The sequence below is a fragment of the Diadema setosum genome, chromosome 14 (genome assembly GCF_964275005.1).
Source record: "Diadema setosum chromosome 14, eeDiaSeto1, whole genome shotgun sequence".
NCBI classification, from domain to species: Eukaryota; Metazoa; Echinodermata; class Echinoidea; order Diadematoida; family Diadematidae; genus Diadema; species Diadema setosum.
Genome location: NC_092698.1, coordinates 12,836,959 through 12,864,909, shown reverse-complemented (window position 1 = coordinate 12,864,909; position 27,951 = coordinate 12,836,959). Strand labels below are relative to the sequence as shown.

At 38.6% G+C, this 27,951-nt stretch overlaps 2 protein-coding genes across 2 annotated transcripts in view; one reads left to right on the top strand and one right to left on the bottom strand.

The window, feature by feature from the left end:
- Positions 1 to 41: 41 nt before the first annotated feature.
- Positions 42 to 27,951, bottom strand: LOC140237688 (xylulose kinase-like). Its single transcript, XM_072317615.1, has 15 exons — positions 27,826 to 27,951; positions 22,711 to 22,793; positions 20,936 to 21,086; positions 20,428 to 20,514; positions 17,433 to 17,561; positions 12,752 to 12,817; positions 11,518 to 11,590; positions 10,555 to 10,673; positions 9,639 to 9,720; positions 8,341 to 8,497; positions 7,468 to 7,583; positions 4,683 to 4,853; positions 3,853 to 3,999; positions 3,545 to 3,636; positions 42 to 2,536 (listed from the first exon to the last, which is right to left on the bottom strand). The coding sequence occupies exons 1-15, from the start codon at positions 27,874 to 27,876 to the stop codon at positions 2,480 to 2,482; spliced, it is 1,581 nt and encodes a 526-aa protein (XP_072173716.1). The 5' UTR covers positions 27,877 to 27,951; the 3' UTR covers positions 42 to 2,479.
- Positions 17,669 to 27,951, top strand: part of LOC140237689 (ferrochelatase, mitochondrial-like) — a 73,247-nt gene continuing 62,964 nt past the window's right edge. The window contains exon 1 of the mRNA XM_072317616.1: positions 17,669 to 17,736. Coding sequence (XP_072173717.1) covers positions 17,703 to 17,736 — 34 coding nt within the window. The 5' untranslated portion in view covers positions 17,669 to 17,702. The remainder of the gene's footprint in view (positions 17,737 to 27,951) is intronic.

Here is a 27,951-nt window from a genome sequence, read left to right as displayed (position 1 = left end):
GTACCACTCACACAGAAAAACAAAACAGACCTTAAACTTGCTTGCAAGATCTTATTCTCCTTTATTCATTATTCACAAACATACGTATGCACGTGTATTCATATTTATTTCTTCATTAGTAAAAACTGAATGCCACCATGTCATTTCTGCAGTATTACTGCCATTACATAATGACTGCAGATTCATTATGAATAAAATTTATGTGTCTGAAAGACAGGGTCTTTAATATGTTTTTTTTTTTTAATTGTTTTCATGTTAGGAGATTCCCCAGAAAAATTAGAAAGTTGTAAGTAAACCTGACCTTTGCTCAGGTTGGTCAATTTCCTTTCTCTTTCAGAACATGATGACACTGAAGTGTCTGAACACTCCGAGACTCAAATGAAGATTACAATCACAATTCTCGGTATCGCCAATGCACAGAAAACTTCTGCACACGCTGAAGAGCTCTGTCACAGATGCACTGTGGGATTCCTCAGTGCCCTTGTTCGCTTCCGATTGTCTCACACGAGTTGCAGTTCCTGTACGATTCAATGGAGTTATTTGTCTGCTTTTCTGTTGTTACCCCTTTTTTCTCGGCTATAATGCAGTTATAGAGAGCTGAAAGTTTCTAAGTCTTACTGATTTGCGGTCACTAGGGTTGTGGTGCACTACTGCAAAGGCTTCAATGTGCTGGTCACATGATAGAAAGCGAAGAAATCTTCAACAAAAAATACCTCTGGATGAAGACAGAGTGTGATCTGAGTGCATGTGCAGCCAAAACCGGGGCAAGTTTGTCCCACAAGCTATCCCATAATGCATCTAAAATGCTGCTCTGGGCACGGCACCTAGGTATTGGCGATACCAAGAATCCATAATGATGATTACAAGACAGTGATTTTTCTATTGTTTGATCGTTAGTTGCATAGTTTTTCTTTGACAATAAATGTACATGCATCAGGACATTTTAATCAAATGTTTAGAAATTGTGTCCATATTTAATACTTCAATGATGGGCTTTCTAAATATAAATATCAAAACATTCAAGGGTTTATCAGTTGTTTTTTTTTTAATCTGTTACTATGAAATTCATAACAAGGATTAATTTTTAGTACACTATCAAATGCACATTAAAAAATTGTTCCAGTTGATAACCAGTGATTCTAAAGGAGCTCATCAATGCCTGTTGTTACACAACCAGAAATAATCAGTGTATGGATACAGAAGATGAGAATACAAACTCATGAGCCACTCTAGTACGAAGCACAATTTTTGTTCTTCACTGCTCAAAAACGATCTGGTGGATGCGAGGAATTTGTGCCAAAGTATCAATTTACTGTTTATTTCTTTCTTTTTTTTTCTCAAAGAAAATGGAAGCACCATTTTTATTATACAGTATTCAATTTCAAGTAGTTCATTTAATTTATTTGCCAACCACTTTTCTACAGTCCCCCAGTATCTACACCATTCTTGTGTTTGTTTGCTATACATCTATATGTGTATATTTATGCATTTTCTATATGAATTACATATTTCCAGAAAAACTTTACTCTTGCAGATCAATAACAGAGCTACCTGCATATGATCCATATTTAAGGGAATGTATTTTAATATGACTTATTTAGTTCACATAGTCAAAGCCACTTGCATGGAATAAACCATAACAAAAGTTCCAAAAGGCATTCCCTTTAACAAAAGGCAGTATTCAATCTTTGGGGGAATTGCATATTAAATAATGCATTTATACCCTGAAAGCTTGTAACTTCAAGGTTAACCTTAACCTTCACATGAACCAACCATCGTAAATAGTTCCTTTGAACACATTTATCATTCACTTTAACCACTGCCATATTTCTTATCGATTTTCTTTTCTTATGATATTTTGACACTCATCTTTCATGTATATTTTTCTTGTCGACACACTTTGTACATGAATACCTTTGCACATGTGTGTTGATGAAATAAACCATACAAGTGTAAATGCATACAATGTAGATAAAATACAGTCAACCTCTGAAAGCTTGTAACTTCAAGGTTAACCTTAACCTTCACATGAACCAACCATCGTAAATAGTTCCTTTGAACACATTTATCATTCACTTTAACCACTGCCATATTTCTTATCAATTTTCTTTTCTCATGATATTTTGACACTCATCTTTCATGTATATTTTTCAAGTCGACACACTTTGTACATGAATACCTTTGCACATGTGTGTTGATGAAATAAACCATACAAGTGTAAATGCATACAATGTAGATAAAATACAGTCAACCTCCCCTAAATATTGGACTTGGCCGAGGTAAAAAATTGGCTGAGTTGAAGAAAAATTCTTCCCTGAATATTCTATTGTGTACGTAATAACTCACAGAAGTCAAAGGATTTTTTCCTGTCCCTTTGGATTTGACTTTGAGGTTGACAGTACATGCAATAGTAAAAGAGCCTTACACTACGTCACATTCTGCAAACAGTGAATGTATGAAGTTGGATGCTGCATGGCCTCTACTGCGATATTGTTGATTCCAGATGTTTATAACGATCTAGCAATGCATTGTAGACCTGTAAGAATATGAAATAAATACATTTTGAGTTATAATCAAATATTCTTTATATATTTCACACCTGAATGACATGCTTGAAAATGAATCATATTTATGTTAAAGTGTGAATGCTTTCCAATGTAAAATAAAATCTTGAACCAGTTGTCTATCAATTTCTTTCTTTTTTTCTTTTTTCTTTTTCATCTGCAGTAGCCATATTTGATTGAAAGAGGAAATTCTTGGCACCATTCCATTTTAGATCAGTTTACAACTTTTATTGCATGATTTTTTTTTTTGTAGCAGATTTACATGTTCACATGTTTAAATTTCACACATATTTATAAATTTGCAGTATTAGAAATAACCTCATTAAAAAAAAATTGAAAAAAGACATCAAACTTTACACTATGAGTCGGTGGTTTGCTTAGGTGGATTACACCTTGCACTTTTTTTTTTTCGGGGGGGGGGGGGAGGGTGTGATTATTCTATGAATAATTACATTGATTGACATGAACTGTCTGAGACAATCAGGCTCACTAGCTCACAATAATACATCACTGTGCTTTGAAAGAAAGGTCGCAATTTTTAGTGACAATCATTCACTAGTTTAAATTATAAAATGGGCTTTAAAATCTCTGTAATCTGATTGGTCATTTATCATGCACTGATTTTTTTGATCCACACTGAATCATGCGTCCGGTAAAATTCAAACGCATGGCCAAAGCCTTGTGTGGTATTGTAGGTGTAGCGGACTCATGATGGGGGAAAAAGGTGGAATTTCTTGAATTTACGGGCCCATTTTATAAACCAACTGATGCACAGGCCTATTTCATGGATCAGTGAGAATGAAATGCCCTTGGTTAACTTCGGAAACGGTCTAAAACCCACTAACTGTGCTCGTGGGTTTAAACAGTGTTCCAAAGTTAAACTTGCTTATTCAGTTTTCACTGATCCACTCCGTAGTGTACATCATTTGTATACTAATGAGAATGTAGAGGTGGAACCTACTGCATTTAATGTTTTATACCTTGGGAGCTTCTCCCTGCGGTCTTGCTGCTAGTTTGTAGTCTGATGCAGCCCTCACAACATCCTGGAAGGATGCTTTGTCGCCAAGCCAGCCTGCAGTAAGAGGAAGAGTATGAAACAAGCAAGAAGATACATGTACAATGTAATACATAATATATAAACAGATAGATGGGTGTCATTGATCTGTCAAATATATCGTTAGGGGAAGACTGTTTTGTGAAAGAGGAGTGGAGTTTTAGATGAGGGATAGAACACTGAGCCACGGCATGGGTTGTACACAGAAATATTATATTCATTTCATAACCTCACCATGCTTGGCTCTGTATGCACATCCCAAACAGGCAGAATTGGCAACATCCTGAACATAAACAGGAGCATTGAAGACATCAGAAAGGACCTGCAGGATAGCAGTATTGGCAGATGCTCCACCAGTGACCAGAACTCGTGAGTCTCCATCTGGAATTTGAACAGATTTCCTGTGAGACTAGTAAAATTTTTACTGAAATAACTTTCTCTCTGAAGTCATTTCATCTTAACAAAATTATACTTGAAAGATGTTTCAAGTAGCTAAAATCATAATGGAAAGGTTGTACAAATGCAAGTTCATAGAAATAAGGTATTAAAGCTGGGAGACATCTGGTTTTGTGTTTTCCCACATACATATAATGAAATCACAATATACATAAACTTTATCTAATACTGCCTTAGTCTTGCAAACGGTGCAACAACACTGTTTTTCATGCACAACTTCAACATGTGGATGAATGTATGATAGAGTATATTCTGCTACAATGTATGTCATGTGTTGAGACCAACACCAATAGGGCCAAGTCCTCTTTTCTGGCTGTGAAGCTTTTGGATTGTTTGTTTGTTTGTTTGTTTTCCCATTAATTCCTGTTTGGTGGTGCTTGTCACCTTCGATCATCACCTCATGAGAGATTGGTGTTGTGCTCCCCTCTCATGAGTGTTGTGCCCACCACTTTGGACTCTCAACATACTACATGCTAATATGGAACAAGGCTCAAAGTGATGTGATTGTACATGGATTTTGTTGCTGTTGTTGTTGTTGTTTTCCAGATATCATCAATACTTCACTATGAAATAATTAAAGTCATCAAAGCAGACACTTGAATACATACCAATATTATAACCTAACTGCTCAGCATGTAACCTCTTGGCTAGGCATTGACCTTCAATTACAGCCCTGACCTCTGTGGCTGGGTCAAATGTCACAACAGACTGATTGTCTGCATTAAGGCGATGTTCTCCAACCGCTGATGGGGTGATCTCTTTAACATGGAAATAAATCCCTGCAAAACATGAATACCAACAATGGCTATGGTTTTGACAATCTTCAGTGGTGAACCTTAGACATTGTCTTTTTTTTTTTTTCCTGGTACAACTTGCACTGTTAAAATAAAACTATATTATAAAACTTATTATTATTATAACCATTATTATTATCATATTATCTATTCGGCATTTCAGACATTTCTACCTAGACAGACACAAAACAAATTTGATTCAGCATGACAAATAATAAAATAAATCATAACATAGCAACAAAGCACAAATGAAAACTAGAAATATCACTGAAGGTGATTAATACCCCCGCCCCGTGACGACAGGTTCCAAGATTTACTGCAATAATTTGATGTCACGATGGAAGTAGTTCAATCTGCAAGGGTTTTTCCAGATTTATTGCTATTAAAATGTTGTCACCATTGCAACACAGTTTCTGACACATCGAAAAATATGCGTTGCACTTCTTCGCTCCAAGACCAATGTGTGTGCCACATTTCATGAGCTTCAGTCGAATACAGAGGAAGTAGTTCAATCTGCAAGATCTTTCCTTGATCTTCTGCCATTTAAATGCCGTTACCATGGCAACGCAGCTTCCGACACGTCCAAAAAATATGTCTTCCACATCTTTCCACCAAGACTATTGTGTGTGCCACATTTCATAAGCTTTTGTCAAAAACTGAGGAAGTAGTTCAATCCACAAGATCTTTCCTTGATCTTCCACCATTAATATGCCGTTACCATGGCAACGCAGCTTCCGACACGTCCAAAAAATATGTCTTGCACATCTTCCCACCAAGACCAATGTGTGTGTCACATTTCATGAGCTTCAGTCGAATACAGAGGAAGTAGTTCAATCCGCAAGATCTTTCCTTGATCTTCTGCCATTTATATGCCATTACCATGGCAACGCAGCTTCCGACACGTCCGAAAAATATGTCTTCCACATCTTCCCACCAAGATCAAGGTGTGTGCCACATTTCATAAGCTTTGGTCAAAAAACTGAGGAAGTAGTTAAATCCGCAAGATCTTTCCTTGATCTTCTGCCATTAATATGCCGTTACCATGGCAACGTACTTTCGGGTACTGTCAAAAAATGCGTCTTGCACATCTACAACCAAAGGCACACATCTGTACCAAGTTTCATGGAAATTGGGCAAAAACTGAGGAAGTAGTTTGCAACACAAAATTTTCCATCATTTTGGCTCATAATTTGTGAGCTGTTACCATGACAACATACTTTTTGTCACTGTCAAGAAATGTGTCATGCTGACCTATATCCTAAGACAAACATTCAATATGAATTCCATGAGAATTGGAAGAACACTGATGAAGCACTTTTGCCATGAAGCATTTTGCCCTATATTTTACCAATAACATGCCGTTACCATGGCAATGCACTTTTTGCCACTGCGGAAATATGTGTCTTGCACATTAACATATTCAGATGAACATCTGTACCTAATTTCATAAAAATTGATCAAAAACTGTGGGAGGAGTTCGCGACGCAAGATTTGTACCCATTTTTGCCCATAATATGCCGTTACCATGGCAACGTACTTTTAGGTACTGTCAAAAAATACGTCTTGCACATCTACAACCCAAGGCACACATCTGTGCCAAGTTTTATGGGAATCGGTTGAAAACTGAGGAAGTAGTTCGCGACGCAAGATTTGCAACGGACCGACCGCCCGACCGACCGCCCGACCGTCCGCCCGACCGTCCGCTGATTCCTATATACCCCCTTCTAACTTCGTTTGGCGGGGGTATAAAAACAGGCCTAGATCTTGACATGACAAACAGGGTTGCCTAAGGCAAGAAAAGGTACAGTTAATTACCATGACCTGCAAGTTTTTTACCCCATACCCAATCAACTATGTAAAAATCTGTACATAAAATAGCACGTAGCAGTTACAGTGTATTAACATGCGGTGGTACAGGAAAAAAATAAAAAGGATGAGGAGGGCAACATATACCCTGTAGGCCCTATACAGGGTGGCCCCCCAAAAAACGGAACACCTAAGATCTTTAATTTCACCAATATTGTTGCAAATATGTCATTATTATGCATACAATTGGAAAGGCCTTTTTTTTTCAATAGAATGACACCACATTCTTTAATTTTAGTTAATGCTTTCTGATTTCAGGACCATTTTTGTCAACCCTTGCAAATTTCAAAATTTGATCATTTTGCACTCTCAGAGATACCAAAACCAGCGACAGTTCGGCTTGCCATAGAATCAGTAGCATTCACAATGTGTGGAATGTGGGGTGGACGGTGTGATTGTTATTGTCCGTTACCATTGTGAATGAGACAACCTGTTGGGCTTAATTCCTAAACCAGTCATGAACTCGCGTCACTGCCAATCATGCCTTTGAATAAACCTCGCTATTTTCCAGCTAAATTTAGCATCACAATGAGCCCAACAGGTGGTCTCATTCACAATGGTAACGGACAATAACAATCACACCGTCCACCCCACATTCCACACCTCATATGGCATTTCTTGCCACCTTTGGTGCAAGATCATTCGCACAGCCTTCCTCTGAACTTTTTCCAATGCATCAATGTGTTTCCTGGCATGAAAAAACCAAGCTAAAAGCTAACCAAACCATCCCTACCTATGTTGCCATTGTTGCCCAAAGGTGTGCTGAGGAGTTGCTGGTTGAATGTGTCCCAAGAGCCATTGCTGCAGGCGTCTCGAATCTTTTCTCTCGTCAAAGAACCATTTTTGAAACTGCCAAGAAAAGTAAAAAGTCTGGCTAAACATGTTCTTTCATATTTTGTCATGTCTATAGTGCAGTAAAACAAACTATTCAGGACATTTTTGTCATTTCTTTTTTGTTGTTGTTGTTAAAATCAGGTCTTCTATTGGTTGCAAAACACTTCCCTTTACTTGAGTGCTTGTTCAGTTAGTGGTACTTTTTGAATGTATTTGAAAACGGCAGCAAAATACTGATTTCTACTCTTTTTCGTACCACAGGGATAAGCATGGGTATGACGGACCAATTATTGCACCATTGCCTCTCACATAGAGACTGCCACCATTGTCTGGGTCCATATTACATGAACTATGGCTGATAACTATTGTGACATTTCCCAAAATTATGATAAAATCCTGCAAAGTCAAACATATTACGATGTCTTATATTTAAGAAAAAAGTGCACTGCAATGCTCGTCATCATAAATGATATTCATCTCTGTTTCTCCAAGCACTCCACAAACAGCAGTGACAAAGCATGTAGTTTTGAATGAAATGGGTTGGGTTCATCATACTGGCTGGCCATTCCAGACAATATTTCCCTAGTTTTCCTCAAAACAGATACCATGATTGTATTCATATCCCTCATTTCTATGTAAAACAAAGAATATCGAGTGATCATGTTTGAGTGAAACCTTTTTTGAACAATAGATTATGTCTTGTACAAATCCTTATTGACAATCATTTCAGGTTCAGAGATATCCACGGCTTTCAATACATGCTGACACTAACCAAAGCAGGGCCATGTAGGCACTATTATCGACAGGGTTGACAAAGATGTGGCCCTCTAAGGCAGGCTTAGGAGTGGCCAGCCACAAGAAGAGGGTGTCACTTGTCCCCAGGCTGACAGCTACATCACCTCCTTGCAGCCTCATACCAGCAAGAGATGCTATCCAAGAAAGGAATACAAAATTATAGATACACATGGTGCAATAAACAGACATGCCAATACTGTATTAACACCAATAAAAAGACTTAGTGTTTGTCTGAACAAATGCTTCATATAAATGGTGTTAGGTCTTTTCTGCCTTTAAAGCAGAAGTGAATTATCATTCTATCAGCTTGATCATAGATGACATAGATGATATCAACAAAATAGGGAAACCAATTGTCTTTGGATCTGCACATCATTGTCCAGAGGAATTGTCTCTATGATTCCTGTAGGCCTACTGTTAACAATGGTGGCACTAATATTACTATTACTACTGCTACTGCTGCTGCTGCTACTACTGCTGCTGCTGCTGCTGCTGCTGTTGCTGTTGTTGCTGTTGCTGTTGCTGCTGTTGCTGCTACTGCTGCTGCTGCTACTACTACTACTACTACTGGGCGGCATTTCATGAAGGAACTTATCGGATAAAATATCTGACAAGTCAATTATATCCGACAAGTTTTGAGAAATTCTTTAGTCTGATTGGCTGATTTCTCTGAACTTGTCGGATATAATTGACTTGTCGGACATTTTATCCGACAAGTTCCTTCATGAAATGCCCCCCAGATAATAATGATAACAATCCTAATGATGGTGATTGTGGTAATAATGATAACGGCTACAATAGTACTGTCAAACCACTGTTGCAATTATAATATTCTCATTATTATTACTAGTCTATCAACCATTGCCATCACTGTCATCATTACTATAAACATTTACAATAAATAAGTGGCTAACTCCTATAACATGCATTCCATAACCCAAAGAAATGTCAGGGCACATCATACAAACAGTAATCATTTCATGACATGATTTTTCTACTGTAGGCTACTATCTGATGGAGGGGGAGATTAGTCTACCTGCTGAAATGAATGTAAACAAATTAAATCTTTAGGAATTAAACTGATTACCAGTAGTACCTAGCCAATACAAGTATGTACAAATAGGTATGCAAACATACATCACATTTCATGTATTAAGAAATTTGTAATGAAAACTATTTGTAGCAAAGGTGTAGCATAGATATTGTAGTATACACTAAAAGCAATATAGCTTTAGAAAAAACAAAAGTTGTGAAATGCTGCAGATTCAAACTGACCTGGATTGTCTCCAGTAAAAGCAATCACTGCACAGTCAGGTGAAAAGCCAAACCTGTCTACAAAGTAGTTGGATATGCTACCCTAAGAAAGAGAATGAACAATAAAATAGTATGTCATCTTGAATTAGTCAAATGTATTAATACCTTGTTTTGCCTTCAAAATTCACTGCACCCAGACCATCACAATCAATGTTGAATAGGACATCTCAAAAAACTCTCACATCCATGAATAAAACAACTAAACCATAGCTTAATGATTATACCCACTGCCATACACATACTGAAGGGAGGGGGTGTGTTCAGGGTGTTAAAACACCCCCTTTTTTGTTTGCATAATATACAGTTAATATGCCTTTGCTAGTGTTATTGCTTGGGTGTTTTTTTTTTATTTTTTTTTAGTACTATTGCTCTTCTTTTTTTGAATTACGCTACATGGTGATACTATGGCTACAAACCCGTTTATTTCCCATGCTCCCCCATGCCCCCCCCCCCCCCCACACACACACATACATACTTTCCTTGCCTGTGTGTTTCCCCTGAATGTTGAACATATTCTGAAATCTTGGGAATGGCCATGCATGTAGTCCATATTCACAAGGTCTTCATTGCTTGCGGCTTGTGGGGATGGCTCCTGCCTCATACAGTGCCTCCATACCCAAAACTGGTGAAAAGTCTGGACAACATTTGGCTGGGTGGCATCTTGACAGAATCTTTGATTTTATCTTATCAATGAAATTCAGTCAATTCATTTATGTCATAGATTATGACCCTGTAAAAGTTGTGGTTCTTCTTATCAAACAGTGACTGGACAAATGAAGAAGCATTGTCCAAAAAAAAAAAAAAAAATGTGTGCATAATACACGCAGGAGGGGTAAACACATATTTTTGAGTGAATTTGAAAGTCAGTCAACCTCACCAGGTTTGTGAATGAAGGTACAGGTTGTCCTAGCTTATCTGCCAGGTTTGGCGCACACGCATCAAGGGCAGCCTGAGACCAGCTTTTGGAGCTGATGTCCAGCAGATTCATTCCTGATCCTACAGGATGAACACAAGATTAGAATTTACAATGTAGCAATTGATCAACTGCAGAGCAAGTTACCACATACCAAAATTCAAACATCAAAGGTTTTGCTGATACAACGTAAGTGATGTGAGGTAGAATGGTAAGAAAACCCAATTTCAAGAAAGGCTTTCAAAGAGGTTAGAGCATGCACTGGTAATTGAGGGTATCGCCAATACGTAGGTGCCGTGCGCAGAGCAGCGTTTTAGATGCATTATGGGATAGCTCATGGGACAAACTTGCCCCAGTTTTGGCTAAACATGCACTTACATCACGCTCTGTCTTTATAAAGAGGTATTTTTTGTTGAAGATTTCTTTGCTTTCCATCATGTGAACGGCACATTGAAGCCTTGCAGTAGTGAACCATGACTCTAGTGACCGCAAATCAGTAAAGCTTAGACACTTTCAACTCTTTTAAGCTGAATTATAGCCAAGAAAAAAAGGGCTAACAAGGGAAAAGCAGACAAAGAACTCCATTGAATCGTATGGGAACTGCGACTCGCGTGAAACAACCGGAAGCGCACAAGGGACCGAGGAATTCCACAGTGCACCTGTGACAGAGCTCTTCAGCGTGCGCAGGAGTTTTTTACATCACTGGCGATAGCGAGAATTCATGCATCACAACTGTTGACACAAGTTTTTGCACATTTTCTCATTATATATGCCATCAGTAATATTACATAATATCAGCTTATTGAGTCATTTAGTGAATCCATGCAAATGGGAAGATATCGATACAATAACTTTTGAGTTAGGAGAAAAAAAAACCCACACAAACACTACACAAGGGTGAAGTGAATACATGGATAGCATACATACCATCACTATTATCAATGGCAGCGTAATCACCAAGCAAAAGTGAGGCAACAAAACTGCTAACAAGCGAGATGCGCTGCAGATAGAATCAAGGATTCATTGACAAATAAGTAACTAGCAGAATACAAACAAAAAAGACATTGCCATTCAAACTCATAAAATTGTGAAAAATATGATATTCTTACTACAGTGCAATCCCGTTATAACCATATTCCGGTTACCACGAAATAAAAATCCACATCGCAAACTCATCTGCTCTTTTTTTTTTTACGTTAATTTGTTCAGTTATAGTAATATAACGAAAGAAAACTGCCGGTCCCGAGGACTTCGTTATAATGGGTGTCCACTGTAGAAACATTATCACACTATTACTTCAGACATGCAATTCAGGTTCCTGAAATTAATACCTGCAGTATCAAGTGTATCTCCTTGAGACATTTCTGGCATATAAACACTTCGACTTTTATTGAGTGTTGTACACTTGTACTACATACCTATTTGGAATCGTATTGAGCATCTGCAGCATGCCAAATGGCTTCAAGATTAAAATGATGGAAATACGAGGTCATCACGAAATATTGTGAATTATGGAATAATTGCATAAAACAGTGCCCGAGTTTATCGATTGATTTCTTGTAACACGTTTCAGTGCTACACAAATGCTTGTCATACAACAGTTTTTGCAAAAGTGGCAGTTTGAGGCACATTCCAATGTCAAAACAATGCTGATGAAAACACACTAATGGATGGCTAAAATGATGAAACAATGAGTACGTTCGAGCGCTCACAACAAACCAAAGCGAACTGAACCAAAGTGAACTGTACCGTACTTTGCCAGCTTTGGAGCATTCGAGCGCTCTGTGGAGAAAGCGTACCTCGTGAGTTATTTTTAAAGGGAGTCACACATTTTGTAGCAACAGAGTCATTCACCTGGCACACTCAAACTACTTACAGATGTCCCAAACAAAGAGTATGAACTCTCTGCATTATGATGTCTGTGCATGCGATGCGCATGCAAACTTTTGGTATGCTTTTGGTACCCTTTTGGAGTACATCGGGAAGTAGTCCACTTTTGGCTCGGTTCTGTTTGGTTCAGTATGGTACACTTTAGGAGCGTTAGAGCGCTCCTCTGGTACTGGTTCGATATGGTTTGTTTGGCTTTAGGAGAGTGCTCAAACGCACCCATTTACATGTAACTGGAAAACACCAAATATGGTACTGACTACTCGTACCTCACCTCTGAATTCTCATAGTCGAGTGGCTGGGACTGGTAAATTTTTGCAATCTGATTACCTGTAAATCTCTGAAGTTGTAGACAGAGAGAGAGAGAGAGAGAGAGAGAAGAGATGCAGTTGTGTTAAACTTTGAAACATTTCACATGCTTGTAAGATTAAAGAGGTGTTTGTATACATGTAGTAGTGTTATGACTGCAAATAGAAGAAACCATACCAAATCTCAGCTGGTTCTATCACTTTCAAGAAAACCTAGCAGTTTAATACCGTATCCGGGCACTTACCCCCTGGGCAACTACCCTCCGGATGACCACCACAAGGATAATTACCCCCCAGGGTTATTCCCCCTTAGGGCAACTACCACCCAGACAACTACCCTCCTAGGGCAATTAACCTCCAGGGCAATTACACCCTAGGGCAAGTACCCCCCCCCCCCCCACAACTACCCTCTTAGGGCAATCACCCCCTAGGGCAATTCCCCGTAGGACAACTACCCACCGGATAACTACCCACTGGTAAACTACCCCCTGGATAACTACCTCCCGGAGAACTACCCCCTGGATAACTGCTGTGTCTTCACTGTCATCGGCCATTGCAAAACTTGAAGCATGTTGGTAGGACCTGAAGAATCTGGCTTACATCCAGTGGCCTTAAACTGAATGATGATAAATCTCGAGTTGTTATATATACACATATGTTGGTTAAAAGAATTATATGTTAAGGAAAGTTGATCATTAATGATGTTTTGTCCATATCGGTCCTGTCTGTAGCACTTGTATACTTCATCAAAAACAGCTGGTAACTTAGGTGTGATAGTTGATCACGAAATCTAATTTCGAAGTCATATAACTCAAGTTGAGCGGAATGTTAGATATGAGTTGGGTAATTTAAGTTTCATAAGATTTATTTTTTGGTCAAAATCTGCAGCTGATATCGAAGGCGTAAATCCGTAAGGGGGGGGGGAATCTAATTTCGAAGTCATATAACTCAAGTTCAGCGGAATGTTAGATATGAGTTGGGTAATTTAAGTTTTATAAGATTTATTTTTTGGTCAAAATCTGCAGCTGATATCGAAGGCGTAAATCCGTAAGGGGGGGGGGGGGATGTGATTGCCGATAGTCACCATTACCACGATTACAAGCCCATAACCGGACCGGCACAGCCTTTTTTTCTGGGGGGGGGGGGGGGGAGAAGCTTGGTGCCTCCCCCCCCCCCCCCACACACACTTTACAGGGATCGAATGTCCCACTCTTTTGCATGAAATATAAAGTGGGAGGGAAGTGGCGTGCTAAACAGTCTTTTTGATCTTGTTTTTGTTTGTTTTTTGCTTGTCAGCCGACTTTCGGTGGAAAGTCACATCTTAAAAGTATGAAGACTTTTTTGTTGTTGTTTCTCTAGTCTTTTGATTTTCTTTCTTCTTGACTGAAAGGCAATTTTGACCCCCCCCCCCCACCCTTTAAAAAACGTAGCACAGCTCTAAATAATGCCCAAATAAATTCAATAAAATGGTAACATTCCTTTTATGTCATAAAATTATGTAATAATTAGAATACATATTTTCCTGTAGCTATTGTATTTTTTCTTGTAAGTCAATAAAGCAATCATCCCAGGGGCATCATTCCGTTTGAATGATGGTGGGTGGGGGAGGGACTTGGAGTTGGGATATCTGTGCAAGGGAGGGTGTGGGAGGGGGGAAGATTTTGTATTTTCAGACCTGAAATTCAGCGATCTGGTGCACACTTTTGGTGAAATTTTGGATTTTTTTCCTATAAAAAAAAACAAGTAAGCAAAAGAAATATTCATAGATAACTGAATGACTAAATCGTGGTATCTCAGCTCTTGCTCCGCCTGTGCGACATCACTGTGAAGGCCTACTAAATAGTGGGGCTATCACTTACGTAGCCAGGATATGATCATTAGGGGGAGCGGTTAGATTCGAGGGAGCGAAGCGAGTGAGGGGGGGGGGGGTCCCCTCCCATGGTGAGAACTTTTTGCATTTTGATGTTGTAAATGGTGCAATTTGAAGTATTTTCTCTTTTTTTTTATTGCCGTGTTTTATCGACTTGAAACAGTCCCAAATGTTTAAGGTAGCAGTACATTTTGATGTAGATTATTATTGAACAATTTTGCCTATAAAATTGTATGATTTGATAAACTTCTTGTATTAACTTTTACATTTAATATCATGAAAGCGACAGAACCCGAGCTAGCGGAGCGAGCAAAGGAGGGGAGGGTGTGGGAGGGGGATGTTCCCCTCCCACGGTGAGAACTTTTTGCATTTTGATGTTGTAAATGATGCATGTTTTTGCTTGTTTTATCGACTTGAAATAGTCCCACTTGTTTACGGTAGCAGAATATTTAGATGTAGATTATTATTGATCAATTTGCCTTTCCCAAGCATAATTTCCCACTCCCAAGAACAAGAGATTTTGCATTTTATTGAATTGAAATTCAGCAATCTGGTGCACACTTTGGATAAGATATTTGAATAAAACGCAAGAAAATTTTCATCATTTCAAAAATTATTGGAGGACAAAATGACATGTCTGCCCCCCCCCCCCCCAAGTCCTCCAGGATCGACGTCCCTGCATACGAGTGGGCTTTTGCATTCTTAGAATACAAATACAAATGAAAAATTCTGATGGAAAATTCGGAAAGCTGTCAATTCCCAAAGTGTATTTAAATTTTTAATGGGAAACAAAGTAGGGAAAGGGTTGATTGAAAAAAGATATCCCCTCCCATCCAAGGTGGATCTTCTGTGTGCTTTTTTTGTAACTGAAGTGACAGACCTGGTGCACACTTGAGATGAAACATTTAAAATCTGTCAATCTAAAGTGTATTAAGTAGAAAGGCCTGAACGGGGAGGGTATGGAAGGGGTTAGACCTATCCCCCTCTTACGTGAGGGAGATTTTGTATTTTCAGAATTGAAATTCAGCCATCTTTGGGTGAAATATTTAGACAGTTTTCTATCAAAAAAATAAGAACATATCCACATCTCGGGAGTTACGAGGAGGAGCAAAATGATATGTTTGTGCCCTATAACTTTTCTGAGGGAAACCACCCCACCCCCAATCGACGCCTCTGCATATGAGGAAGCTTTTGTAAGTGAAAGATCTGCTGCACACTCTTTGATAAAATATAAGGAAATACGTCAATCTCAACAGTGTACAAAGTCTATTGAAAGGGACCCTGTAGCAGAGCTTTTGCATGTTTATGATTGCAATTCATTTTTCCATAAAGAAGGTTTGAGATTTGTCCTCATCTTGGGAATTGCTTGGGGGACAAATGATTTGTCTGCCCCAACATTTTCCGTCTTTGCCCCCCCCCCTCCCCCCGATAGATTCAACCCCCTGACTATCCCTGGGTATGCCCATAGATGTATCCTGACTGAGTCATCAGAGTCATCATCGTTATGTTGATAGAAAATTAAGAAAATTAAGAAAATTGAGAAAATTATGTATACATTATCCTACAAGATAGAATACTGTTCAGCTCTGTTACTTGTCTGAAGGCAGGCGTACGAACGTCATGCAATATGCCAAAATTGATACAATCACATTTCTGCTTCCTCCATTTTTTTCTCAAATTTGGGGGAGGGGGATGATTGTACAGGCCATCCCCCCCCCCCCCTCTATTTCAGGGGGATTTACGCCCATGGCTGATATGCTTAATCATGCTTTGCCTTCTTCTCGGTTGGGTTTTTCGAATTCGCTGTTGTGCAATCTTCCAAAAAAAGATGTCACAAAACTTCAATGGTTGCAAAATTCTGCCGCCCGGTTGTTACCTTTTACTATACTAAGTTTTATTCCATATCACCAATCATCCGTTCCTTATATCGGCTTCCTGTAGTAAAAAAAAAAAAAATCATTTTAAAGATCTTGTTATTAGTTCATCATTTGGTTTATACCCTTTTCCCAGTATACCTACTCTATTCCCAAATACAATTCGACACGAAGTCTACGTTCACCATCTGATTTGTTGTTACTCCAAAATTCCAGAGGAAAACATGGATGGGTTGATTGGCTTTCTCCGTTATAGGACCAGAATTGTAGAATCAGCTACCTATTCAGATGAGGCAACTGTCATCTACAAAATATTTAGATCCAAACTTAAAACGTATCTGTTCCCCTCACACTGAGGACTATAACTGCAATCTATAATGTTCGGAACGATTGCATTCTTTATCTGGTATGTGGTTGTTTGTTGCTTGTCATTTTCTTCTGTGTTTTCATGTTTGAACATGTATGATATATATTTCTTTTTATTTTTTGAAACGCCATGAGCATTGAAAAAAAAAGTGGACCTGCACCCTGTGCAAGTATAGCCACCATTATTATCATTATTATTATTATTATTATTATTATTATTATTATTATTATTATTATTATTATTATCATTATTATTATTATCATTATTATTATTATTATTATTATTATTATTATTATTATTATCATTATTATTATTATCATTATTATTATTATCATTATCATCATTATCATTTGTAAAGCAAGCAAGCTCGTATAGTTTTGGTTGAGACTTAATTTCAGGTTTTTATCATTTTTTGGTGAGATATTGAACAACCTCTTATGAAATATGAAAGAGCATGTAATTCCATGAGGATTTGTGATTGCACAAATTCTTAATACACCTCAGTCATTGCATTCTCTAGCCCATATCATCATTACCTCATATGCCCTGGACCCAGTAATGGTGGCTACATTCTGAGGGCCTCCAAGTTTTTCTTCAAGGTTCTTACACTGTGCACTGGTGCTGGAGTCCATCCAGATGGGAGAGTTGGTGACTGCAAAAGAATTCTGTGATATAGAAGCAGAAAGCACTAACCATATAACCATGCTCCTTTATTCACATTTTCCTGCATGTGATCAACATGTGATTTACTGGAGCATGAAAAGCCTGACACATTCTACTTTTAGATGGAAAGAGATTAAGCCAGGATGATGACTGACACACTGCAAGACAAGTACTTTGGTATTAGTGTGACTCGGAATGGTAGCACATATATTACACACAGTGTAAGCTTCAATATAAAATGCAACATTTAACACCTAAATACATGTAGATCCTTGTCATTTGGTCGGTTGCTTTATACTGATCATTTGTCTCATTTTACTAATATGTCATAATTCGTGCAATTGTGGCTCCATTTAGTGTGCAGTCTTGGATCCACGCAATTTGCTCCATTGCACGTATGCCGAGAGCCAGGCATACTACATACAAACAAGAGACCCGCGGGTCTAGTGCTCACCTGAGTATCGCAAGTTCACCTTTCACGCAGTCACTAATCTAAATTATTCACAGCTCTACTAAAATTTGACCAGGCATTCTCAAGTAGAAGATGAAAATGTACAATAAAAAAAAGGGCCCAAATTTTTTTAAGATTCCTTAATTTGGGGAGATTAGGGCCCCCTGGGGCCCCCTGGGGCCCCCTGGGTGGGGCATGGTGCCCATTTTGATAAATTGAGATCCTGACCCCCTAGGGATGCTACCTGCCAAGTTTGACAAAAATCCATCATGAGGTTTTCAGGAAGAAGATGAAAATGTACAATTCAGGCCCCCATTCGGACCTTCCCCCCCCCCCCCCCACCCCCAAGAGGGGCACCCCTGGATCTGCTATGAACAAACTTGAAACTACAGTCATTAATGTACTCACTCATAGTATTATCTTAGCTCTATAACTTCTGATTCTAGAGAAGATTTTTAAAGATTTCTTCATTTTGGGGGTTTGGGGCCCCCTGGGGGCCCCCTGGGTGGGGCATGGTGCCCATTTGAACAGATTGAGATCCTAACCCCCTAGGGATGCTACCTGCCAAGTTTGGAGAAAATGGGTCATGGGGTTCTCAAGAAGAAGATGAAAATGTACAATTTAGGCCCCATTAGGACCCCTCCCCACCCCCCTCCCCTGGGTCCCAAGGGGGGCACCCCTGATTCTGCCATGAACAAACTTGAAACTACAGTCATCAATGTACTAACTCATAGTATTAACTTAGCTCTATCACTTCTGGTTCTAGAGAAGAAGATTTTTACAGATTCCTTAATTTTTGGGGGTTTGGGCCCCCCTGGGGGCCCCCTGGGTGGGGCATGGTGCCCATTTTAACAAATTGAGTTCCTAACCCCCTAGGGATGCTACCTGCCAAGTTTGATGGAAATCGGTCTTGGGGTTTTCAAGAAGAAGATGAAAATGTAAAGAGTTTACGCACGACGGACGACGCACGACGGACGACGCACGACGGACGCCGGACGAAGGGCGATCGCAATAACTCACTTGAGCCTTTGGCTCAGGTGAGCTAAAAATGCTTGTGTTTGCAGTGTGCATGCAATCAAGTATATTCAACAGACAGCTCGCTAGCATATAGTGCTCAGTGAGCACTCTCTCTATCTCAGATCTCCCATTCTCTCTTGTTTCTAAATTTATAATACATCAAATGACAAGGATCTATTTTTTAGGTGTTATAAAAAGCATATAATACATGTTTTTCATTAGGGCAATGGATGAATTCGGTGAAAGATGAAATTATTGATTCATTTAACGAGGCACAACCTCGAATGGATCGTTTCATCTTTCACCTCATGAAATATTCTCTCCATTACGCTCATGAACATTCATTATTTGCATAATATTGCCCTCGATCATAATTTGAGTGATTGTCTTTAGGACATATTTTCCATATTAACTACTGAAATCATGCAACAATTTATTGAAATATATTAATGATACTTGCTACAACCAACATGACACTCGTGGAGAATGGTCTGACTTTAGGGGCACTCTCCTGCAAGATACATAGGCCAATCTTGTACTTTAAAAACAATATATTCACCAGGGGTGGTATTCTGAGGCTGTAATTAAGTCTGTAATTAACTTTGTAATTAAGTTGATAAGTTAATAGGCCCTTAATCATGGGCTAAATCGGTATTCTGAGGACGTAATTAAGGTATGATTAAGTCCCCTATGATTATCTTAGGTTCCTCCCATCTAATTGTTATTCCATCCAATCAGACACGTTGTTAGAAGCCAACATGATGTTCACGCGTGCAAATATGCCCTCAATGCGCGCTCCTCCACACACCCCCTGTAATCACAACGCAAGAGCTCCGTGCGCACACTCCGGTCTTTTATTAAAACCCTTCACCTACCCATGCGAAGAGCTCACATAAAATTACAAAATTCCTCGAAGATCGCCTATATTTCTTTTTTTCTCTGAATTCTATGGATACCATGACAAGACTCAACCGCTCCTCGGTTACCGAAGATGGTAAGCATCGTTTTGGACGAGGAAAAACACTGTAATGCGTGATATCGGAGTAGTTAATGACACTCTTTGGTATCATTAAGTTTTCCATTAACTTTCATACTTAATCACATGCGCAGAATATCGATTTGTAATTAACTCTGTGATTAAGTCCTCTCAGAAGTGCACGCGCGTCAATACGCGCAAGCGCGTAAGACTTTCCCGCCAAAACGCTTGTTGTCATGGTATTTAATAGACCCCCTACTTAATTAAGCTCTCAGAATACCAATTCGGTAATTAAGTGCTAATCAGACACTTAATAAGCCCTCAGAATACGGCCCCAGAAGCTACATGTAGTTCTTCAAACTGAACAAAGTGTTGAACAAATTATGCTGTCAACATTGCACTTATTACTGGGTTGATGACATACCTGTAACTGCTCATGCAGAGTTTTGTCTGACTGTAGATTATTCAGGACAGACTGTGAGTCAAGTTTCCAATAAACACTTCCATGTTGCTGTGGAAGAGAAATGGAAGATTATAATACAACACATGTATAATTATAAGAAAAGTTTAGCCAGAGATGCATCCCACCATGGGTCATGATAGACCCTAGGTCCCCAATCTGATCTGCCTGTTGCACACCCCCCCCCCCCCCTTCAATTACATGTATGTTAGACATGTCTACTGAACTGTAACTGTGAAGAATATCACTGCTATAGTATCAATCATAACATCAGTCTGGAGAAAGGCCACAATTACATGCATGCAAAGGGCAGAATGTAAAGAAGCCAGATTAGAGGTGTGACAAACTATACTTTAAATTCTTAAAACATGAGTGATCTGAGTTGCAACCTACATGTAGCTGGCACAATACACTTATTAACATTTCACTGAATGTAGGCAAAGCTGCATCTTTTTCATAAAGGATTACATACTTGGCCTGTTCCTGACAGAGCAGCCACCCTGCTGAAGTCCAGATTAACTGCCTTTAATCTGTCAAGAAGTACGTCCATGGCTTTCACCCACATTATGGTGGGAGAGGACACAGTGAGTTGGTCAGCCTGGATATGCACTCCACCTTCTGTTCTGTTATGACACATTCAGAGTCAATGTAAAAAAAAAAAGAAATACAAATACAAATATGAATAAAACTAGAAATGTTGCTATGGCGACTGGTATGCCTCCGCCATAATGCATGATTCTTCTAATAGGTCTATAGTACATGTGGACAATGTGTGATTGCATTTGCACAAAATTGGCAAAATATTGAAATGACATGTTTGTCACAAATGTGTTGAATGTTCACCTTCCTTGACCTATGTTTAATTGGATGAATAGGAGAGCATGTATTTGGGGATTTAAGAACTTTAACTTGACTTTGACCCTTTCATAAGTTTATGCATTGAGTAATTTTCAAGGTATGGAGAAAAAGTGCAATTTCTGTATTGAACAGTAAATTGTTATCATTTTCATCTGGCCTTTGACCCTAAGATTTATAAGAGAATCACTGTCAGGCAGAACATACATATTACGTACTAAGTTTCAAGATAACTTGAGCCACTTTCGAGATATGGAGAAAGAAGTAAGTTCAGCACTTTCACTTGATCTTTGACCTTTTGACCTTTGACCTTCTTGGCAAAAAAAAAAAAAATCCCAGAGAATCTCTATTGGGTTATACATTGCATACACCAAGTTGTAATATAATGATCCTGCTGGCATTGCATACATAAGGGAAATAGTAAAATTTTGAAGTATTGCCCTTGACCTTTGACCCCTGACCTTTGACCCCATGAACCCCAAATTCCCTAGATAACCACGGCCCTTTAGTACATGCTTATATACTATGTTCCATGAGGATACCTTGAACAATTTCCAAGGTACCAAGAAAAAAGTGAAATTTCAACATTTTTACTTGACCTTTTGACCCTTAACCTTTGACCTCATGACCCAAACTTTCACCAGAGAATCTTAATTGGGTAATACATGTATACACTAAGTTTAAAGAAAATATCTTCAGGCATTGCATAGATATGGGGGAAATAGTGAAATTTTAAGCATTTGACCTTGACCTTTTGACCTTTGACCTTGAGCATGTGCACCCAAAAGTTGATAGGCACAACTTCACCCCCTAATACACATACATGCCAAGTTTCATTAGGATACCTCTAAAGGTTTTTTAGTTACGCTGTCCACAAAATTCATTACAGACGGACGGACGGAAGGACGGACGGACAGACAACCCGAAAACATAATGCCTCCGGCACCACTTCGTGGCGGAGGCATAAAAATTAAACCTCAGGAAATTGTGTTAGTCGCTGTGAAGGTGGCTTATCAGCCAAATAGGCTCTAGATTTGAGTCATTCCAAAGCACAGGTAATAGCATTTTCATTGACAAATGATCCAAAAGACAACTACACAGTGCATTCAGGAAGTACGTACAGTACTGTACCACTACTGCTAAGAGCAGTGATGCTTGATCAAACTCTGTATACCGGTAAACTGTAAATGTTTTCTTATGGTGCATATCAATATCACTTTTAGATGTGTAGGGGCCTGTGTAAAGCCACATTAAATCCACAAAATTTCTAAATCTATCACATAACAAATGTACAGGTTCAAAATGTTACCTCGAGGTTTTATAAGATTTGTATTTGCATTTTTAATCTTTTACAAAAACAAAATTTGTCATGAATTTTCAAGATCTACTTACCGAAACTCAGGAAGATCATGGTCAAAACTGACACTTGTTTCTGCAACTACTTCTAGGGCATCATTGATTGCTATAGCTTTAGCCTACGTACAAAGAAGAGAAGATTAATTCTAGATATTTCAGCAGTAGACACTCCCGGGCAATACAACATGTATCATGGGTTACACTGACAGGACAAATTATCACACTGGTCCCTAGGCCTAAACACACATGCACTCACACAAACAAATACCAGATACAGTACTAACATTCAAGAAAACAGACTGAGGCAATACAGTACTCTAAGATGCTAACTGGTAAACCAATAGGTGGTTGTAGACCATTGAGAAGTGCACACTGTGGTATTCAGCAAAGTCAAATTTTGAAAGTTGAGCCAAGTGGAAGGCGCCATTCTCACAGTTTAAGAAACATACACACTGAGAGCAAATTATTCTTTCTTGATATTTATTGGTGTGATGCAAACATTACCGTAAATGTTCAGTGGCATTTTTAAACTTTTTTTTTTTTTTAAGCAAGGAAATGCTACAAGCACTATCAATACCATACAAAACATATGGAACATATAGCAAATAGAATGGACCACTCAATTAAATCATAGCATAACAATTGTTTTAAACTTGTAAGTTGTAACATCAGTGATTTATTAATTTGCATGATAAAATTAATTTGGTAGGGTAGTGCTCAGTATTAGCAACAATAAAAAAAAAAATCCAGTGTTTTGGGAGGCTTTTGTACACTACTGCAGTAGATATAGACCAAACGAATAGCTACATTTCACTAGACTCGGAATTTGTCAACACTGACAAATTAGGTGATCCGATCTATTGGGAAATCAATGATTTGAGTCCTGATCCCAATAGACATGACCATTGCAGGTTTCATCTGTGTTGAGGGGACATTGGCCATGTGATGTTTGGAGTCTCATTTAGAAAAGGGAGTCAGACCTGCCATCTTTGGTACCGAATTCCGTATACACTAACGAAGATACAGAATGAAGCATATTTGACCTTTAACCCCATTTTGCACAGACAAGATGGCATCTGAGCAAAAAGTGGTTATTTTTTTAAATGATTCTTGGAACATGGTCTTTGCGTGTGCAAAATATGGGAAGATAGGACATGTATTTACCAAGATACAGGATGAAACATTTATGACCTTTGACCCTAATTTACATACCCAAGATGGTGTCCGATCAAGTAGTTGTTTATTTATGAAATAATGTACGTGACATGAACTTAACATGTACAAAATATGGGGGTGATAGGATATGTTCTTTTTTAGTTATTGCAAAGAAAGTTGCAGAAAGAAAGAAATACCTCAATACATCGAAGATAAGTTTTAATTTCAACCACATTTTTTGACGTGATCCCGACACCGTATGAAAAAGAAAGGGCACACTTGCGATAGCGCGCAGTCTCAGCTACAACATATTAAAATCTGGGAGAAATTCACGGAAAGGTAAGAGAGCTAGTGCTCGATAAAGACAATCATGTCAATTTTCACATCTAGAAAAATTCCCTCCCATAGAGATAACACTTCATAACGAAGATAAAGAAAGAAGTACATATGACCTTCGACCCCACTTTGCACAGACAAGATGGCATCTGAGCAAAAAGTGGTTATTTTGTGAAATGATTCTTGTAACATGGTCTTTGCGTGTGCAAAATATGGCAAAGATAGGACATGTATTTACCAAGATACAGGATGAAACATTTATGACCTTTGACCCTAATTTACATACCCAAGATGGCATCTGATCAAGTAGTTGTTATCTTATGACATAATGTACGTGACATGAACTAAACATGTGCAAAATATGGTGGTGATAGGGTATGTTTTTCTTGAGTTTTTGCAAAGAAAGTTACAGAAAGAAAGAAATATTTCAATACATCGAAGATAAGCTTTAATTTGAAGCAAGTTTTTTGACGTGATCCCGACATCAAAAAACAAAGGGTACACTTACGATAGCCCAAAGTCTCAGCTACAACATATTAAAATCTGGGAGAAATTCACCAAAGCATAAGTGAGCTAGTGCTCGATAAGGATAGTCATGTCAATTTTCATTTCCAGAAAAACTGCACTCCCATAGAGATAACACGTAAACTGGTCAAATTTGACAAGGTTACTTTCAATCCATTTTTACGAGGTGATACCGTCATGCAATCAAAATTGTGTTATTACATTAATGAGAGATCATTAAATAAGCTACAACATACTGAAATTTAGGTGAAAATCGGCAAAGGATAAGTGAGATACGCTCGAGTGAACTTGAAATTTGATAACGTCATTTTGAAAATTTACTTTTTTTACTTTATTAAGAAATTTGATATCTTTTAATCATTTTTTCAGTATCGCCAACCCATGAAATGACATGTACAACTCATCAGCTTTCAAAATATGTAAAGAAAATGGGGGGTCACCATCCATCCTGACGAGTAAAATCGGATTTAAGATTGGCGGTTTTTTGGCATAGTTGCACTGTATATCGCCATTGACGCGCGCGCGGAATTTCAACTTTGACGGGCCCGTATGACGTCGTATTGAGTCGGATTGACTTGAAACTTGGTAGAAATATTCCTTGACATTTCAGACATCCGATCAAAGTGAAAAACGGGAAATTTCTATTGCATATGATCTGTGTGTACGTATATGCGCGCGCGCGTACGCGTCCGTCCAATTTTTTCAATTTTTCAAAAAATGCTCCAAATGGTCTGAAACGTGTGCAAAAAAATTTTGAGCTCGATTGGAGCATACAAATATTTCAATGCGCGCGTACACGCACGTTTTAAGGGTATAGATAAATTTTGACAACATGAATAGAATCAGCTTAACTTGAACTATATGTGACGTAAATTTCATTGAAAAATTCCATTCCATTAATGAGATAGGAGTGAAAATGTGTTTTCATATAATGACGTCATAGTGACGTCACGGTCAACTGATCACATTATAGATCTGTTGTCTTTGGGACACGATACATAATAAATATGGTATAAGTTTGACAATGATAGGCAATGCACTTTCTGAGCTAACCTCTGCACAACTTTTGCCGAGAAATAAAGAAGAAGAAGAAAAACAAAGAATCAGTACAGATACAGAAGGTGATCCACTCGGATCACCTAAATATAAATTTTAGGTCTATTACTTACAGCGACTGGGCTGTGTATAGAGTCTAGTTAGTCTATAAAATACTTAGTATAGGCAAGCATGATGTCACCAGACACCATGGTATGGTAGCCCTACTACATATCGACCACCCTTTTTGAAACCGACCGCGTATACATTGGCGCACAGAACGCTTAGTACGCACTTCACTGCGCGCAGAGCACATAAAAATGGATTGGCTTTGACTGCAGATGAGGATGGTGTGGGAAAACGCGAAAATTCACTGTTCATATAAAATGGTTTTAATCAAGGACAAAATTTCGAATGAATATTTTCACCGAATCGTAATGTAATGTCTATAGACATTACATTACGATTCGGTGAAAATATTCATTCATGGAAGTTTCTAAAAAGCTTCGTACAACACGGTGTTCAATACAACTCGGTTTGCGTGCATTGTCAGTGCAAAAACAGCGGTCGATCTCAATAAGGAGCTTTACCGCGGGGAGCTGAAACGAGGCCACGCAAGTTCGACGGCGATATTTTTGCACTGAAACTTCGAATCGAAAAGGGAACAACGGCATTTGATAGTGCTGGATTTTCTCAATCACGTAGGTCAGGTTTTTTACGTGAATTTCAGTGTTAAATATTCTTATCAAGCAAGTAAACATTAGGCGGTCGATGAGTAGTAGGTCCAACCATACATGTATTACCGGACACGCAAATTTTTGTGTACTAATGACATTCTATAGTTATATACGCGCGAGACTTTGTAGATTAGCCTCACAGAACTTTGTGTGGACCGAAATCGCAAAAAAAAAAAACGCAACATAAAAATGTAAAAACACTAAGAAATTCACATTTTACCTCAAATTTATAGTTGAGTGACCCGCACCTCGTCATAGTTAATATTTATGCATGTTTGAATCACAATTCACGACTGAAATTCTATGAAATCCCACTCACATATGTTCAGGAAAAATGCTGAAAATGCCAATAGAACCAAAAGTTCACTGATCGATATCGCAAATTTGTATTCTATTGTCCTCAAACGTGAACGATGCGGAATAGTTGTGCGCTAAGGGGCCCACAACTCGTCACCTGCACGTGCAGCTCCCATAGACAAAGCACGTAAACTAGAAGTAGAGTCTAACCTGGGACCCATTTCATAAAAAGTTGATATGATAACAACTCTTGCTGGAATGTCAATTGCCACGGTAACAACAAGAATATAGCTTCCTGATTGGCTGTTGCTATTGGAAGTTGCCACTCCAGCAAGAGTTGCAATCCTAGCATCTTTTATGAAATGGGGCCCAGCAGTTGTCGATTTCTCACAATTGGCATTGCGTGCAACTGTTCGAAATGTTCAAGACAGACATTTTACCGTAGGCGTAACATACGAAATTTTAACCTCATTTGCTGATATTTTCTTTGTCATCCGCTCGGCGAGAATGTGTACGGTGATTTGTGGGATAAATTGAGATTCTGGTGCAAGGACTAGGTGCGAAAGATGTCGATTATTTCATTGCGAAAATTGTGTCCGGTAATACAATGCGATTTTGCACGGCGCAAAAAGACAACTTTTTTAGAGGGGTATGTTTGAAGCATATTTTCTAAAAACTGGAGCGAACAATTGACATAAGTTGGCTGAATTCGTAATTTCCAGGGGTCTGTGAATTATTAAGTGATGTTATTTTTAGCCGAAATTTCATCCTCTGTGTACGGAATTCAAACTTTGGCTTTAAGTAAGCTTTGGTGTTGGTCCTGAAACTAAAGATAGGGAAGTCGACGGATTGCACCTTAGTCCTTACTGCATAGAATTCAATGGAATTTGGCTTGGAAGTGGTCATGGAAATAATAGTACCTGTAGATAGGCCTACACGCAACGAAACACGACACGAAGGAAAACTGCAGAGCGATTGTGATTGTTTCAGCTGTAACTAGGCGTTATGCTCTGTCCCTGTCAGATAAAACGAGTAGACTACCTTTTAGACTTGTAAATAAACTTACCGTTTGTGTGCTGAAATCAAAGCCAAGAAAGAGTTTATCAGAGTTTGCCATTTTCACAGCTTCGTAGTTGCAGTCGAGATGAGAGGGAGCTCGACCTTAGTACAAGGGGCCATGCCAACGTCACAG